We start from the raw sequence: 15,603 nt of genomic DNA on the forward strand, positions 1-15,603 counted from the left end.
AGAAACAGAATGAAATGCTTTGCTCCAGAGAGTGGAATGAAAGCAAGACTGCATAGGCTAGCAGGAGTGCTTTCCATTTTTACAGTGCCTGTATAACTTTCAGGAATCCTCTCAGATCAGCTAGTATAGCTTACTTCTATAAATATTATTTTGAGACCCATTCTTTTATGAAAATCTATTGTATATCTTATATTAACTTTTTGTGCTTTAATAGAATGTGTCAAATATATAAGATGTTGCATCTTTTTATTAATTGTAGTGTAATAGAAAGTTCCCCAAGGAAGCAACTTTTTTGGTTTTTTTGACCCTGAAACAAGCAAAGAAAAAATGCCTTATAAAATTATCAGAAAGATGTTACATGTTTAAACTTCAGTCTATATATTTTCATAACCAATATTTAGAAAATCAAAAAATCCCCTAAGTGCCGTAAGTAAAATCAAGTTATGGAATGTCTCACACCCAATTTTTGATTAATGACATTTCCAGATTTCAGTCCATAGAACTGCTCAAAGTGGATATAATGACACGGATTGAGAAGTGCTCTTTCAGTTGATGTGTTTGAAAGGTGGCTTTGTATGAACAGCTGTGTTTTCAAAATGCTTGCCACCTCTAAATTGGTCCTTGTGAAGTGCACTGTTTGCCTTATTGCCAGCAGGGCACATTGCACTGTAACTGCTGCATTTTTAGTTTTTATCACTGTCTCTCTAACTGCTGAAGTGGAAAAGAACGATTGCCAAAACCTGACGTGTTTCTTTTCCTTTCTGCCCACTCTGACTTGGTTCTTAGCTGTCTGTTGCTCCAGTGATGAGAAATGTTGCTCAGTTTATTCATTCACTGAATGTCTTTTCCAGCTCAAATAATGGTGATACCCTCTTGTAAATCAAGTTTCCAGCTGTCAAAAGCAGTCAATAAAACTAATTAAGACACAAGAAATAACTAGGTTGCAAAAACTCAAACACATCAGGGTACATTGTTCTAAAAGCAGGGGATAATACCTTAAAAGCAAGAGACACACCATATTTAGGAAGACACCCATGTATGGGTGACAACAGGGATGGACCTCCAGAAAAGAACAGATAATCAGTTCACAGAGATGTAAGCAGTTTTAGTACATGAAAACAATAACAAAAATCCTAAAGCATTAATAAGGAATATTAATTTATTGGATATATAATATTTAACCTTTTTATTTGCAGACATTAGGAAGCAAACCATACTATTTCATCTGGATGAGGAAATACAAGTACAATCAGAGTGCACACAAAGATTTATAAATGCAGCAGGGCAGACAATTACATCAGACACCAAACCTATGATGCACAGCTCTTCCTGCTGCTTGTGCAGAAGCATCTATCCCATACCTCAGCTTACTGGTGAAAATCTGCTGTGGAGCCTTATCTGTACCAGCCTCTCTACTGTAAGAAAGTTCTAAGAATAATAGAAGTTTTTAGAATTGCTTAGAATATCACAGCAATAATCTTGAGAGGTCACCAAAATCCACTAACAAAGAGTTAATGCTGACATACTTGCATTATTTGAAATAACTTCTTTTTTAAAGCAAGAAAGAAAATGGTTCCTTGGCACAGAAACCTTTATGTATGTAAACCTTAGTTACTTTAAATACTACTCAAAGAAATAGAACAAAAAACTTTCAGAGTCTCTGTGTCATTCTTATATTAGTACCTTTAAAACTGGACACTCAAAATATAAAACTTTCACATAAAACTAGATGGCACAAAGCACTCAGCTTTAAAGCACCAGAACACATTAAAAACTCTGAAAATCACTGCTAATAGGAGCATTTACATTCAATTTTTATTCAGTATTTACTATTACTGGTACATTAATGAAGAAAAGGAATCAATGCATCCCAGAAGTTGAAAGTAACACAAAGTTGTTTTTTTGTTCTGTACAAACACTTATCTCTACACTACATTCTTCAAGAAAACTGAACTTTGGATACAGTTTATGCTGCTGAGTGTGATTTACATGAGGTTTGTTTTGTTACAGTGAATGACAGCTCACTTTATCACTTCAAAATGATTTGAAGACATCTCAAAATTGGAAATTAGCTACATACACACAGACACACTCACGTAATCAATGCAACCAGTTAAGCAGTTATACTGCTTAAGTTGATTCTGGGCTTTGATCACTTCAAGTGGGACTGGAAAACTTACATCAGCAATCCATGTTTTCTTACATTCTTAGTCAAGATGTGTATTGGAGTCACACTACAATACTATTATAAACAAAATATTTCTGAAAAAATTATGCCACTCACAGCGTTATATATAATTTTTGCTGTTGTAATGTATCACTTTTTTATGTACTCTGTCATGTGAAGAGTACTACTGTCATATGATTTAGTTTTAGGTTGTTCTGCCAGGAGCAGGTCATCCTTATGGGTTCCTTCCAATTACCAATATTCTGTTCTATGATTGTATGATCTCATAAGCCACCATGGGTGTCCATTCTACTCCAGAAACTATTTTATTCCACATCCTGAATGACAGTTAAAAACAAATAATTTTTACATAAAATAATACATAGATATGCCACTTTTTTATACAAAAAAATCTTTCTCAGTTGAAACAGTGTATTTTTGAATGATAGCTGCAGGCTGGAAGTGTCAAAATTACTCTACAATCTGTTATTCAAGCCACTCAAACTCAGTGAATATTTTACACAAGACAGAAGCACTTTAACCAAAGAAATAAGAAAGATTTATGCTAGAACACCATATGAGCTTGAGCTGGTGACTTATTAGCTAAAGCATTCACCAGAAATAGAAAGGACATCAGATTAAATCATAATGAAGCAGAATTTAAACCTGGATCCCAGCTCCTCTTTTTTTCTGCTGCCTCTTGCAGAAAGCTTATCTGATATGTATGACATGGAAATATCCACTGGTACCCTTACTTTTGGTTTGAGAATCCCATAGAAACTAGAATATAAATTCAGAAGTAAAATTTCAAATAGAGGAGTATGTTGGCTCAAAAGTATATAAAAATGTAGTTTATGTACTTTAAATGGTACAGCCTCTCAGGTGCCTGGGACACACATGAAAACTCCATCTTGGTCCATGTTTTATGTTTCACAGTGGCCAATAGCAAATTTCCAGGGAGGGAGAGAAAACCAGGTCAGCTGTGTGGTTACACTTCCCCAGAATAATTTCACAAGTACCTCTACTGAGCAGAAGTCCCTGAGCATCATAGTGGAATCAAAAGGTTGAGATAAGACATCTGCAGTAGCAGTCTGTTGAATCTCAATTAATTTACAATTTAGGTAAGATTTTCAATATCTTTCAATTATTTGAAGCATACATTCTGTGTTTGTCATGCTAAAATTACATATTTAATATACAATCCAACTGAAACTACAATAGTCACTACGAAATGTGCTTCGAGAATATGTATCAAGAACATGACAAAAAAATTCCCTCCCACATGGCCATCCTCTTTTCCCCTTACACAATTACATCTATGCATTTGGCATAGAATGATTTCTACTAAGATCTCTGGTAAATGTGACAGTACTCCACATAGGGATATCACTTGCCTCTTGGTAGCAAAATTCAGTGCAAGTTGCAGGCATTAACTTTTCAACATAAACCTTTATTTTTCTGAAAGCCTCGAGTTCATCTCATTTCCCAGAACAAAGGAACAGATTATATTTTTACTACTTCAGTCAGTATGTCTAAGTATTTTTGTATAAACTGGGCTATGTGCATAAAAACATACTATTGATCCTCAAAACAGCAGAATGTTTTCTGTATGTTTATCTCACACATTGTCTGTTCGCTCTATTAATAAACTTACATGTTAAAATAAAATATTAAAATGTCCTTAAATGCACACAACACAAAGAACAGCCTCAAAGAATTGCCAAACATACTTCAAATTGGCCCAATGCTCATATTACTTTACACAATCAAACACCTTTTTTCTGAACTGTTACAGAATGCCTAAGTGGTCATTAAGCCAAATCCTCCTGGGCCTGGAAAGGACATCTGAAATCCAAATGCCTGACACTTAACTTTTGCAATTCTGTCTATCTACACCAGAAACCCTTTCAAAATTATTTACCAATGTCAATTAAGCACTGATCTTATGGTTTGCAAACAATGTCAATGTGAATTTTATCACCTGAAGGCAAGGGGAGAAACTGCATAAATGCATATCACACAATAGTCTTCAGAAACAAAGTCTGGATGAAATTAAGTGTAAAGTCTGTATTCTGAAGTAAATTAAGCAGTGAATGTGTACTACTTTATATAGGAAAACACAGAAACTTTTGTATTACATGCATTGGAAAAAAATGTACACTCAAAGCCAGATTTATTTTACTCCACAAGAAGAAAGTACATACCAAAAGCCTGGGATACACACATTTGATGCCACAAGTGGCATTGATGTTACAAGGTTTCAGTTCTTATTAGAATTCAGATTCTTGCAGATCTATAGATCAAAGAAGTAGTGTAATTTTTTTTCTTATCACTCTGAAGACACTTCTTTGCTAATATTCCTTGCAATTGAGGTTATTGAAACCAGAATAAGAAAGCCAGTGATTAGCTTGAATTTGCCAAGGTTATAAACTATTTATTATGAGGTACATAGTTCTTTCTAAATAACACTTTAAAGAAAAGGAAAAAAGTTTTCTTTCTAAATGGTAGCTACAAAAAATATAAAAAATTATAAAACCTGTGACTTTTCAATTTCATATATTTCTATATAAATATCTCAGAGGCTTTCCTAATAATGTCATTAGGAATGTGTATTAATCCAACCATTCCACTTCCCTTTGATTATGCATAAATTACATTCTTTATAGTTACAAACTTCATGTAAAAAAGTTAAATATTCATGCTCTGTAGAATTTTTCTTAGTGTTTACATTTTCAAAGCCAACAGAAATTAGTCTGCTTCCAGTGATAACTGAAAGAGAAAAGAAAGTATTTTAAAGGAGGATAAAATATGTAGAAAAATCTCACTGATATATTTTGCTTTATTCTCTGTGGATCTTCATCTTTCTGTAGAACAATGCTCCATTGGATGCAGGACAAGCTAAAAGTCGAAAGACATATTACTATATTAACTTAATTTATGCTATCTGGATACCACTACAATACTCCAGACACCACAGTCATTTTCTTTTCTTACTTGCAATAATTAACAGTAGAGAGCAAAAGATGGCTAAATTAATTTATAACTTTATAGTTTCTTATACTAATCATTTCCTCTTCTTGTATTTTAGGTCATCCTGTCATTCCTGCAAACACTAATCAATCATGGGATTTGAAGTTAATACTACTAAATAAATGAATTGTTTAATCTCCTATGACCATCTATACATACTTCATCTTCACAAAGCTCATCAATTTTATGTCATCAAGGACAAAGTGACCTTCATTTCCACAAAATGCTTCTTACTACTGGACAAGTTGGTTACAAATTTATCACTTATCTTCAGGAAGGAAGTCCTTCATGATTGTCATTTGATAAAGGCAAGATTGTGCTTTATTAATTGACCAGGTCATACTGAATTCCAAGACAATAACTGTGGAATACTAAAGGGTGTGTTACTCTCCTTTGAACATTTGAGCTAAGATGAAGGACCTGCAACTCAAAATTAATTTACTGCTTTGTCTAGTTTCCACTGCTCTACTACAAGTTGTAGGAAGAAAAGCAGACTGCCCAGAGTCATGTACATGTGAAATCAGACCATGGTTCACCCCCAGGTCTGTCTACATGGAAGCTCCAACAGTGGACTGTAATGATCTGGGCCTTTTTCATTTTCCAACTACACTGCCTGCTGACACACAAGTTCTACTTCTACAAACTAATAATATTGCAAAAATTGAACACTCAGTAGACCTCCCAGTGAATTTAACTGGTCTAGATTTATCTCAGAACAATTTATCCTCAGTGACCAGTATTAATCTTAGAAAGATACCACAGTTGCTTTCGGTGTACCTTGAAGAAAACAAACTTACTGAACTCCCTGAAGAATGTCTCTCTGGACTCAACAATTTACAAGAGCTTTATATTAATCATAATCTGCTTTCTATGATTGCACCAGGAGCTTTCATAGGCCTCAATAATCTTCTCAGACTTCATCTCAATTCAAATGGTCTGCAAGTGATTAACAGAAAGTGGTTTGAAGCTACTCCTAATCTTGAAATTCTCATGATTGGAGAAAACCCAATAATCAGAATTGAAGACATGAACTTCAAGCCTCTTAGCAATCTGCGCAGCCTAGTTTTAGCAGGTATAAATCTCACTGAAATACCAGATAATGCTTTGGCTGGCCTTGACAACTTAGAAAGCATTTCCTTTTATGACAACAGATTTGTTAGAGTGCCCCACATCGCTCTTCAAAAGGCTACAAATCTTAAATTTCTGGATCTAAATAAGAATCCCATTAACAGAATACGACGAGGGGATTTTAGCAATATGCTGCACCTAAAAGAGTTAGGAATTAATAACATGCCTGAACTGATTTCTATAGATAGTCTTGCTGTTGACAATTTGCCAGATCTAAGAAAAATAGAAGCGACCAATAACCCCAGGTTATCATACATTCACCCCAATGCATTCTACAGACTCCCCAAGCTGGAGTCGCTCATGCTCAACAGCAACGCGCTGAGTGCCCTGTACCGCAGCACGGTGGAAGCCCTGCCCAGCCTCAAGGAGGTCAGCATACACAGCAATCCCATCAGGTGTGACTGTGTCATCCGCTGGATTAACATGAACAAGACAAACGTTCGGTTCATGGAGCCGGAGTCCCTGTTTTGTGTAGACCCACCTGAGTTCCAGGGTCAGAATGTGAGGCAGATACACTTTCGGGAAATGATGGAAATCTGTCTTCCCCTGATAGCTCCTGAAAGCTTTCCATCTACACTGGATTTAAAAGCTGGCAGCCATATTTCTTTGCACTGCAGAGCAACAGCAGAACCAGAACCTGAAATCTACTGGATAACACCATCAGGACACAAACTTTTGCCTAATACAATCTCTGATAAGTACTACATTCATTCTGAAGGAACATTAGACATAAGTGATGTAACACAAAGAGAAAGCGGCTTATACACATGTATAGCAACAAATTTAGTTGGGGCAGACCTAAAGTCAGTCATGATTAAAGTGGACGGCTCCTTCCCTCAGGAACACAATGGATCTTTAAATATTAAAATAAAAGACATAAAATCTAATTCTGTTTTGGTTTCATGGAAAGCAAGTTCTAAAATTCTGAAATCCAGTGTTAGATGGACAGCTTTTCCGAAAGCTGAAGAGTCCCGGGCTGCACAGAGTGCTCGAATACCATCTGATATAAAGGTGTATAATCTTACACATCTAAATCCATCAACTGAGTACAAAATTTGTATAGACATTCCCACTATCTATTCTCAGAATAGAAAACAATGTGTCAATGTAACCACAAAAGGACTGGACTTGGAAGTGAAAGGCTATGAAATGAACAACATAATAGGATTCCTTGCCTGCCTTGGCACTCTTTTGGGAATCATCTCTGTGATATATCTCTACAGCTGCATCTCTCAAGATATGAACTATGGCACTGGACACAGCTATCTAAGGAATTACCTGAAGAAACAATCCTTTTCATTCAATGAGCTTTATCCTCCTCTAATCACTCTTTGGGACATGGGTAAAGGAAAAAGCACAGCAGTGGAAGTGAAAGCAACTGTAATAGGTGTACCAACAAATATTTCATAAATATGTCAGTATATCACTTAATTTCTGAAATAAAAAGCACATGACAGTATTTGTGCTGAATAAAAAGGAAACAAGAAAAAACATTTCTCTTAGGAACCAGATTCCTGGACTTTGTTGCTGCCAACAAATGGAATATATATGACTCAGTATAAGAGAAGAATTTTAATTAACTGACTTCTAAGGGTATTCTACCAACCAAATAAAATTAACTTCATATTCTGGAACTTTCGTGGGACTTTTAAGTCTGGAATACAGTGGAAGTAGCCAAGAACATTTTCTGTATTTTTTTTTTTAATTATTATATAAAAGTAGTGGAACTGAGCAATACCTCCTCCTGTGCTGTATTACACAAAATAGCCACGAGTTTTTTCAGTGAAGAGAAATACTAGGGTTGACATATGGTGTAATGAAATGGACAAATTCTGTAGAGTAGACACAGTGAGTATGTGAATTTTTTTTAATGAAAAAATACATTTTTGATTAAAATCAAAATACTTTTTGTCTTGTTTGTTTCTAAAAAAAACACCCCACTATTCTGGGAGTTCTTGTCTGACAATAAACAAACACATTCCAAAGTCTGGTAAAATATCTCTTTACATATTCTCCTATTAAAATGCTAATCTGAGCACAAAATATATTTTTACTGATTTTAGGTTGTATAATGTTTCTAACAGAAATGTAAGTTTAGTGATGATTTTTTATCAAATTTTATTTATTCTAAGAACACTATAAAGGCAAAAGAGATGTTGGAGATGAGTCCACTTAAACCCACTAAAATTAGATTTCAGCATAGATATTGGTTAATGAATAGTTCTTTGTTCCTTTTACTTTACATGCTTTTATGTATCTGTGTGAAATACTTCTGTTCTCTCAGCAACATGTGAGCCTGCAGATCTTTATTTCATTATATCTGTATTACATCATTTTATTACAACACAGAAGTCTCTTCTAGAATAGATGGCAATGCTTTCCATGGCAGTACTGTGACCCACCATCCATATGAACATAACATCTTTAAACTCTACACAGAAACATCTCCATGATATTAGCCATTTTTCCTGTCAAAATCCCCACAGAAGCAATAGGTGAGCAGTGGAACTTTTGTGTAGCTGTATATAAAACCTATTCCTTCTACAGATATCCCACATAAGCCTGAAGTCCTTAGTCTAAATCCACCTTGTAACTTTAATAGCATAATGCATATTAACTTGCATTTTTGCACAAACAGGCCAAAAAAAGAAAAAGTAACAGCAGTTTTTTCAGCAAAGTAGAATCTCTTAAAAATCAAAGAAATAACAGTTGTGCTAAAGTATGCCTTTTCATAATCTCCTCATTTACATGCAGGTTGTTTTTTTCCTACACAAGGCATAGGGCTAAAACAGTCATGTATTTCTTTAATTGGGATGTTTACTCTCTTCACTGGAGATAGAAACTGATAAGGAGCTATATTTAGTTTCCTCAGAAACAGAAAAGTATTGTTACAAACCTGTGTTTTCATTTATTTCATAGTTTTCTCTCAGGAATGGATTCAAATGCTTTAATGTTTTAATGCATTAAAAGCAGTACTTACTGGTTATGCAAACGAGAAAAGAGTAGAAATAGATTAACTTTTCTTTGGCATTTGACAGCAAACCTCATTTTGAAATGTACCACTAATGAAAGAGAGAAGGAAAACATAAGTATTTGAAATATCTGGCTAGGAAATACCCAAAATACAGTACTGAAAAAAAATTAATTAATTTATATTACTTATTTCTATCACCTACTAGCCTGAAAGATAATGTTTTATTCATAAAAAGATTAAGCATTTACTTTTGGTAAAAAATTTTCTGCCATTTAAAAAATAAATTGCAATATTTCACCAGCTAACACAGCCAAATGCTATCTTATATAGGAATATTTCAGTTTGCAGTTTAGCTAAAAATGCTTCAAAAAATACCCATAAAACCTAGATAAGAGACAGGAGAAAAATATCTTGATTTATATCCGACAAGGAAATTTCCATTTCCAAAATTCTCTAATAAAACTTATTCTTTTTATGTAGCTTGAAGTAGTGACATCAAGATAGAAATTAAAATAGAAATTGAGATTTTTCCCATAATCTTGTACTGGCCAGTAAGACACAATGATCAACAATAATCTCATAAGGTATTCTTTTTATTTGAAGCCAGAAGAGACATTTCTGAAAAAGACTGCTGTATGGTACAGAAAATAAGTTCACGTACCAGATAATTCTAGAAGAGCTGCAGGAAAAAAAACTGAAAAGCAACACTCTGTCAGACATAAGGAAGAAAATAATTCCTATTATTGAACTGAATAGAGTGGATGTGTGGCACTGAAGGCAAGAAATTTTCCGTGGAAGAAAGTATACAGTAAGTATGAAAAGTTCATTACTAAAATGGAATAGAGGAGACAGCCATTAAACACAACCAAAAGGAGCCAAAAGAGATTGAAAATTCACTTCATGCTAAAGATTAGAAAACGTACCTGAAAAAATATTAACAATTGCATGCAGCTTTTGTAGAGGTCAGAAACCAGCTGAGTAGAAATATATCCAGAGTAAAAAAAAATTCCTGGTATTGCCTACTAGGCAGGAAAAAAGCCCCTCACATCTTTCTGGAATACAGGTTTTCGTAGGTGAGTTAACTAGTGTACCAAATGTGTAATTTGAATAGCTTTTCCTTTAATACCACTGGAAATAATTTGAACCAGTTTTCTCAGGAAAAGACTACACAGGTACTCAGGGAAAATGCTAAGCTACAACATAAAAAGAGATGCATTATCAAAACAAGATAAAGTTAATCTGAACATTCAGTAAAGATGAAATCAAGACAGAGAACAAAAATTAAGCTAGATGACAAAGTTTGTGAAAACTAAAGAAAAAAACCACCAAACTTCATTTCCGCATATGACTACTACAGAAGTTAGATATTAAACAACAGAATTGCAACTACTCATTTTTATGGATAAATTCCATATTTTACAGAAACTTGGCAAGCTTTGCATGATTGAAATGTTAAAATACACAATCATAACCTGTCTAGTCAGAACTGTGCTTTGAACTATTCACTTCACCTTCAATAAAAATTCTAAAGGAGTTGCATCCTCTTCAATGTTTTCACTATAGGGCAGTGTGAAAATGAAGTACCAGACTATATTCTGTCCATGGTTAGCTGCACTTCAGTATTCTGAGACAAAATGTACAAGCAACCTTTGTAAGTAGCATAGGCATACAGTAGAACTAGTAATGAATAATGAAAACAGACCCTATGGTGTGCAACTGGCTATGGTTATGTTATTTTTCTGGTTACATTAAGTAGTGTTTAATTTCTACAGCTGGGGTGACCAAAAAGACATAGAAGGTTAAGCCATTGGACATGTTTAAAAGACATTCTTTTGGACACTCAAGAAAAACTTTAAATATATATGTTGAGCATCTGCCTACTCAACTACAGTATTCTTAGAGAGATATAAAGCTGCAGATGTACTGAAGTACCTTCAAAGCAACCATATCTGTTATTAAGTCAGTCATTCCTTCTTTCAGACAAAGCTGAAAACTACAAATTGAATTCCTCTTTCAGCTAAAATAATGCTTTTTACAAATGTCTCTCACTTGCTTATCTTTCTGTCTCTCAGCTTTAATTATTTTTAGACCCTTTTTCCCAAAGCCCTTTTCTTTGCCTTGATGCAAATTCTCTGTTCCCTCCCATGCTCCCTGTGGGTTCTTTGCATATTTCCTGCTACTATTGTTGCCAGATTGTCACATCATTTCCAACACTTCCAGTAAGGACAGATGTTGTCAGACTTATTAAAAAAAATTACCAATGAAACATAATACTTGGAGGCAAAATATTTGAATAGAGAAATACAACTATTAAAGAAAGATCTGGTATTCTTAGAGAAGAACCTAGTTGTAAAGGTGATCAGGTAATGAGGTGAAGCATCTCATGAGGAAACAAAGCAGAAATAATGCAACAACATTCAGATGAAAATATGGGAGTTAGATAAAGCTGGAAGGGCATGCAATTTGGGCAGATGGCCTATTCCTGATCCTAAAATAGCTGATATTCTTTTTAACATTACAGTTTAGATAAGTGGAAAACAACCCCATCTGCCTCACCCTTACGTAGCTATTATTTGTTATCCATGTTGATGACAATTTCACACTGTGCTCCAAATAGCAATAATACAAAAGTACATTAAATTCAGTGCTGGTGTCCTCATCTGCACACATTTCTTCCTGTCCAGACCTAGATTCTATAAAGAAAGCCTTTCAGCATTCATATACTGCACTTTACAGGTCAGAATTTCCAGTTTTGTCATTTAGCGTATGAGTACAAGTTGGGTTTCCTGAGATGGCTGTTGGGAATAACTTTTGAGGGCAGAATCTTGTCATACTTTTTTTTTTTTTTTCTTTTTTTGTATGAAATTTTACTCTGTGCTGTTAACATTTATAACTTCTTTTCGTTTATCTTTAGCATGAATGTCAGCTAAACACAAAAATACACAGTTGAATTCTTTATAACATCAGAAAAAGTGGGTTACTGTCTGATGTCTACAAAACACACTTTTGACATAATGGTGGAATGATTTCATAGGACACAGAAACAGATGATGAAAATAATCTATTCCTAAATATTCCACCATTCAAATGGAATATAAAGTGGCTACAAATAGAGTCAGAATGATCATTTTAAATTAAATGCAAAGTTCCCAATAACCATTCCAAATAAAAAACCCCAAGCATTTAGAGTTAGTCTCACAATAGTAAAGGAACAAACAACATTAAATTAGAAGTAATCAGCTATGTTTTTCTTTATGTACCAAATAATAAAGGGATAAAGTTAAATTTTTACTATCAATTATAGTCTCTTAGATTAATCTTACCTTAACAATTAATATAAAATGGATGTTAAAGTCTTACATAATTTATTTTATAAATGCTCTGAAGGTATTCATAATAAGTGCATGCCCATTTTTAGTAAACTAAGTGCTATACTGAATATTCATGTGTTACACAGTGTATTCCAAAATATGAAATAATGCTTTCTCCTAAAATACCTGCTTGCACAATTTAAAGTATCAATACCTAAAATATATAGCACATGCACACCACTATCCCAATTTCATTTATTCTACAGGAATGTAAATGGATTTCTTTACTCAAGCTAGGATGAGCTGTATCCCCAGGACTTGCAGACTTTTATTTTGACAAGTTCACAATAGTACTGACCAATGTCACAACACTTACAAATGTATCATGTCCAATTCACTTTGTTGCCTTTCTGGCTGCTTAAGAACAATTAAAAATTACTTCCTTTTCTACCTTCCAAGAAATTCAGCCTCTCTTGTACCCTTCACATTCCACTGCTTCACTCAGCAATCATCTGTTTGCTCTTACACAAAATTACATCAGCAGCAGCCTTTTTAACTATCTTCTACATTACTAATACTTCATCTTTCTCCCAGCCTCCTATGAGCTAGACTACTTCCAGAGTATCCTACTTCGTAGACTACTTCTACAGTATTATTCTCTACGATATTTGTTATCATTTTGTAATTATCAATGACATGGGAGAAAAACCCCAGAGAACAAGAACAAAAAAAATTGAATTTCTCTATGGATTTGAAGGCAAATTTCAAATGTAGCAAGGGGAAAACGGCAACCCTGAAAACTCAGGATTCTATTCCCCAATCTACTGCTTTAATAGTATTATGATAACTAAAGCTCCCTTTCTCCCCCTTGGTCTTAGGAAAGCTGGCTAAAATGGAGGATGTCCACAACATCAGGTAGAGTAATTTGAAGTTATTTGTAGCTTTTGCCATCTCTGGATTATCAGAAAAAGAAAACAGAAAGAGAATGATCTTATTCATCATCAGCATCATATCATTATTATTATTTTTCATCCATGCTTTCAAAAGCATACAAAAATTTATAAGTATATACCAATAAACACATCACACCAAGGATTAAACACCTCTGCAATTAACTAAAGGTTTAGAACAAAAGAAACAGAAATATATTATCAAAGGGTTGTAAATCTTTTCTCTACCACACTGAGAGGCAGACAACTACCCACCAGTACTTTCTCATATAGTGAAAGCATTTAGGTGTGTAATTTCCACTGAATTTAGCAGATACTAGCCTCCAACCTGTTAAGGTGGTTTGGACATTACAAAGTATGCCCCTGGATGACCAAAAGCCTGGCCATATGAAACTATTCACCTGACTGAGAGCCCTCAAGAATTTTCGTCTGCACAGCTCTACTAAAGACAGTATAAATGCAATATACATCATTCATTTAATTGAAAACATTACATATATTTTTAATTAAGACAAAACAGGAAAAGAACTATGTTATTTATTTAAAATGCTTAGAATAGAATATTTTTGCAGAGCATCTGTTTCAAGATTAAATAATTCAATATCCGTCAAAAAAATTCTGGATAGTGAAGAAAATTGAACACCAGCAAAGAAATTTTCTGTATGTTCAGATATTATACAGCTACAAACAAAATAATATACCATACAATATATTCTAAATTACTTTAAGGTACCACAAACAATATAGCTTTACCTCTCCTGACCTAAAAGGTTTTCAAGTCTGCTCCTGCTATTCATCTCTAACTATAAATTATCATACTACAGAATTTCTTAGGCTTCAACTTGTCTTCTTCCTTTTGTCTCCTTCATTTTTTTTTTGTTTCAATTATGTTATGAAAATTCTCTGTTCTTGTATGTAGTACAATATTGTGATCCCACTATCAGCATTTCTTTTTTATTATTCTAGCAAAGAATCTACTTTTTTCTTGCCAAAATTTGTATTCCACCACATTGGTTGTGTACAAATAATCTAAATGCTTCTTGCTAGAACACTTACATTAAAATGACGAACTTTATGTATAATGTGATGACTTTGTGGTGAGTAGGAGTTTGCCTTAAACAAATGCGTGAAACCTTTCTCAAAAATATTCAGAAAATTGTCAAAATATAAGAAAGAAAAAAATACTTAAAACATAAAATGGTAAATTAGAAACCTTCATATTTTGCTAACAAATAAAGTGCAGACCATGTAAGTATTACAGGTAAAAATGAGGAAAAATAAGAAACTTTAGATACTCAAAGGGAGATAAGTGAACGGTTAAAACCGATTGTAATATAAGATGGAAAAAATACTTTAGAATAAACCAGAAAAGAGATGCAAAATTGTGGCCAAAGGGGCCAAAACTGCTAAAACAACAAGTCTGCAACATGACCAAATCAGTAATAAGAGACAAAAGAAAGAGGTGCTACAAGTAGGTTTAAAGACAATGAAGGAGAAAAGTAGGATGGACAAAAGGTGTAAGAAAGAAAAGGAACAAGTGAAGACATTGTGTCTAACAGCCCATCCTGGAAACACAATAATTAAACATAGCAATAGACTACCCAGTAGTCAAGCAAATTTTAATCAAGTGACAGTATTATCAGAAGTTAAGAAAAAAATATGGGTAAAGACATAAAGAAAGACTCAAGGAAACCAAATGAGCTTGAAGATACCATGAAATATATGTATATCAAAGTTTCAGGTTAAGACAAGATTTAACAAAAGTGGGGAAAAAAAAGAAGACAGCAGCCCTATGTGCTTTGATTTGGCCAAAAATATGTAGTAGAGAAAAAAGCTAATGCTAAGGGGACAAACTACAACTTCCACACCGTGTGATCATGTGTCAAGGAAAAAGTTACAATACTATTTGCAAAACAAGAGCAAAAATATTTATTAGAAAGTGAAAAAAAGTGTTTAAGTGATGACAAAGAGCATGTTGGGAAATTCTGGCTAATATGCAGAAGGCAGTGACAGCCAGTCTCATTTGGGAGGTTTCATTCAGAA

At 34.0% G+C, this 15,603-nt stretch overlaps 2 protein-coding genes across 3 annotated transcripts in view; one reads left to right on the plus strand and one right to left on the minus strand.

The window, feature by feature from the left end:
* Positions 1 to 8,316, plus strand: part of LRRN3 (leucine rich repeat neuronal 3) — a 31,769-nt gene extending 23,453 nt beyond the window's left edge. The window contains exon 2 of the mRNA XM_056482153.1: positions 5,256 to 8,316. Coding sequence (XP_056338128.1) covers positions 5,609 to 7,735 — 2,127 coding nt within the window. The 5' untranslated portion in view covers positions 5,256 to 5,608 and the 3' untranslated portion in view covers positions 7,736 to 8,316. The remainder of the gene's footprint in view (positions 1 to 5,255) is intronic.
* The window catches only part of IMMP2L (inner mitochondrial membrane peptidase subunit 2), a 405,705-nt gene that overhangs the window by 228,131 nt on the left and 161,971 nt on the right, over positions 1 to 15,603 (minus strand). The gene's annotated exons all lie outside the window — the stretch shown is intronic.

This window comes from Oenanthe melanoleuca, chromosome 1A, assembly GCF_029582105.1.
Source record: "Oenanthe melanoleuca isolate GR-GAL-2019-014 chromosome 1A, OMel1.0, whole genome shotgun sequence".
Taxonomy (NCBI): Eukaryota; Metazoa; Chordata; class Aves; order Passeriformes; family Muscicapidae; genus Oenanthe; species Oenanthe melanoleuca.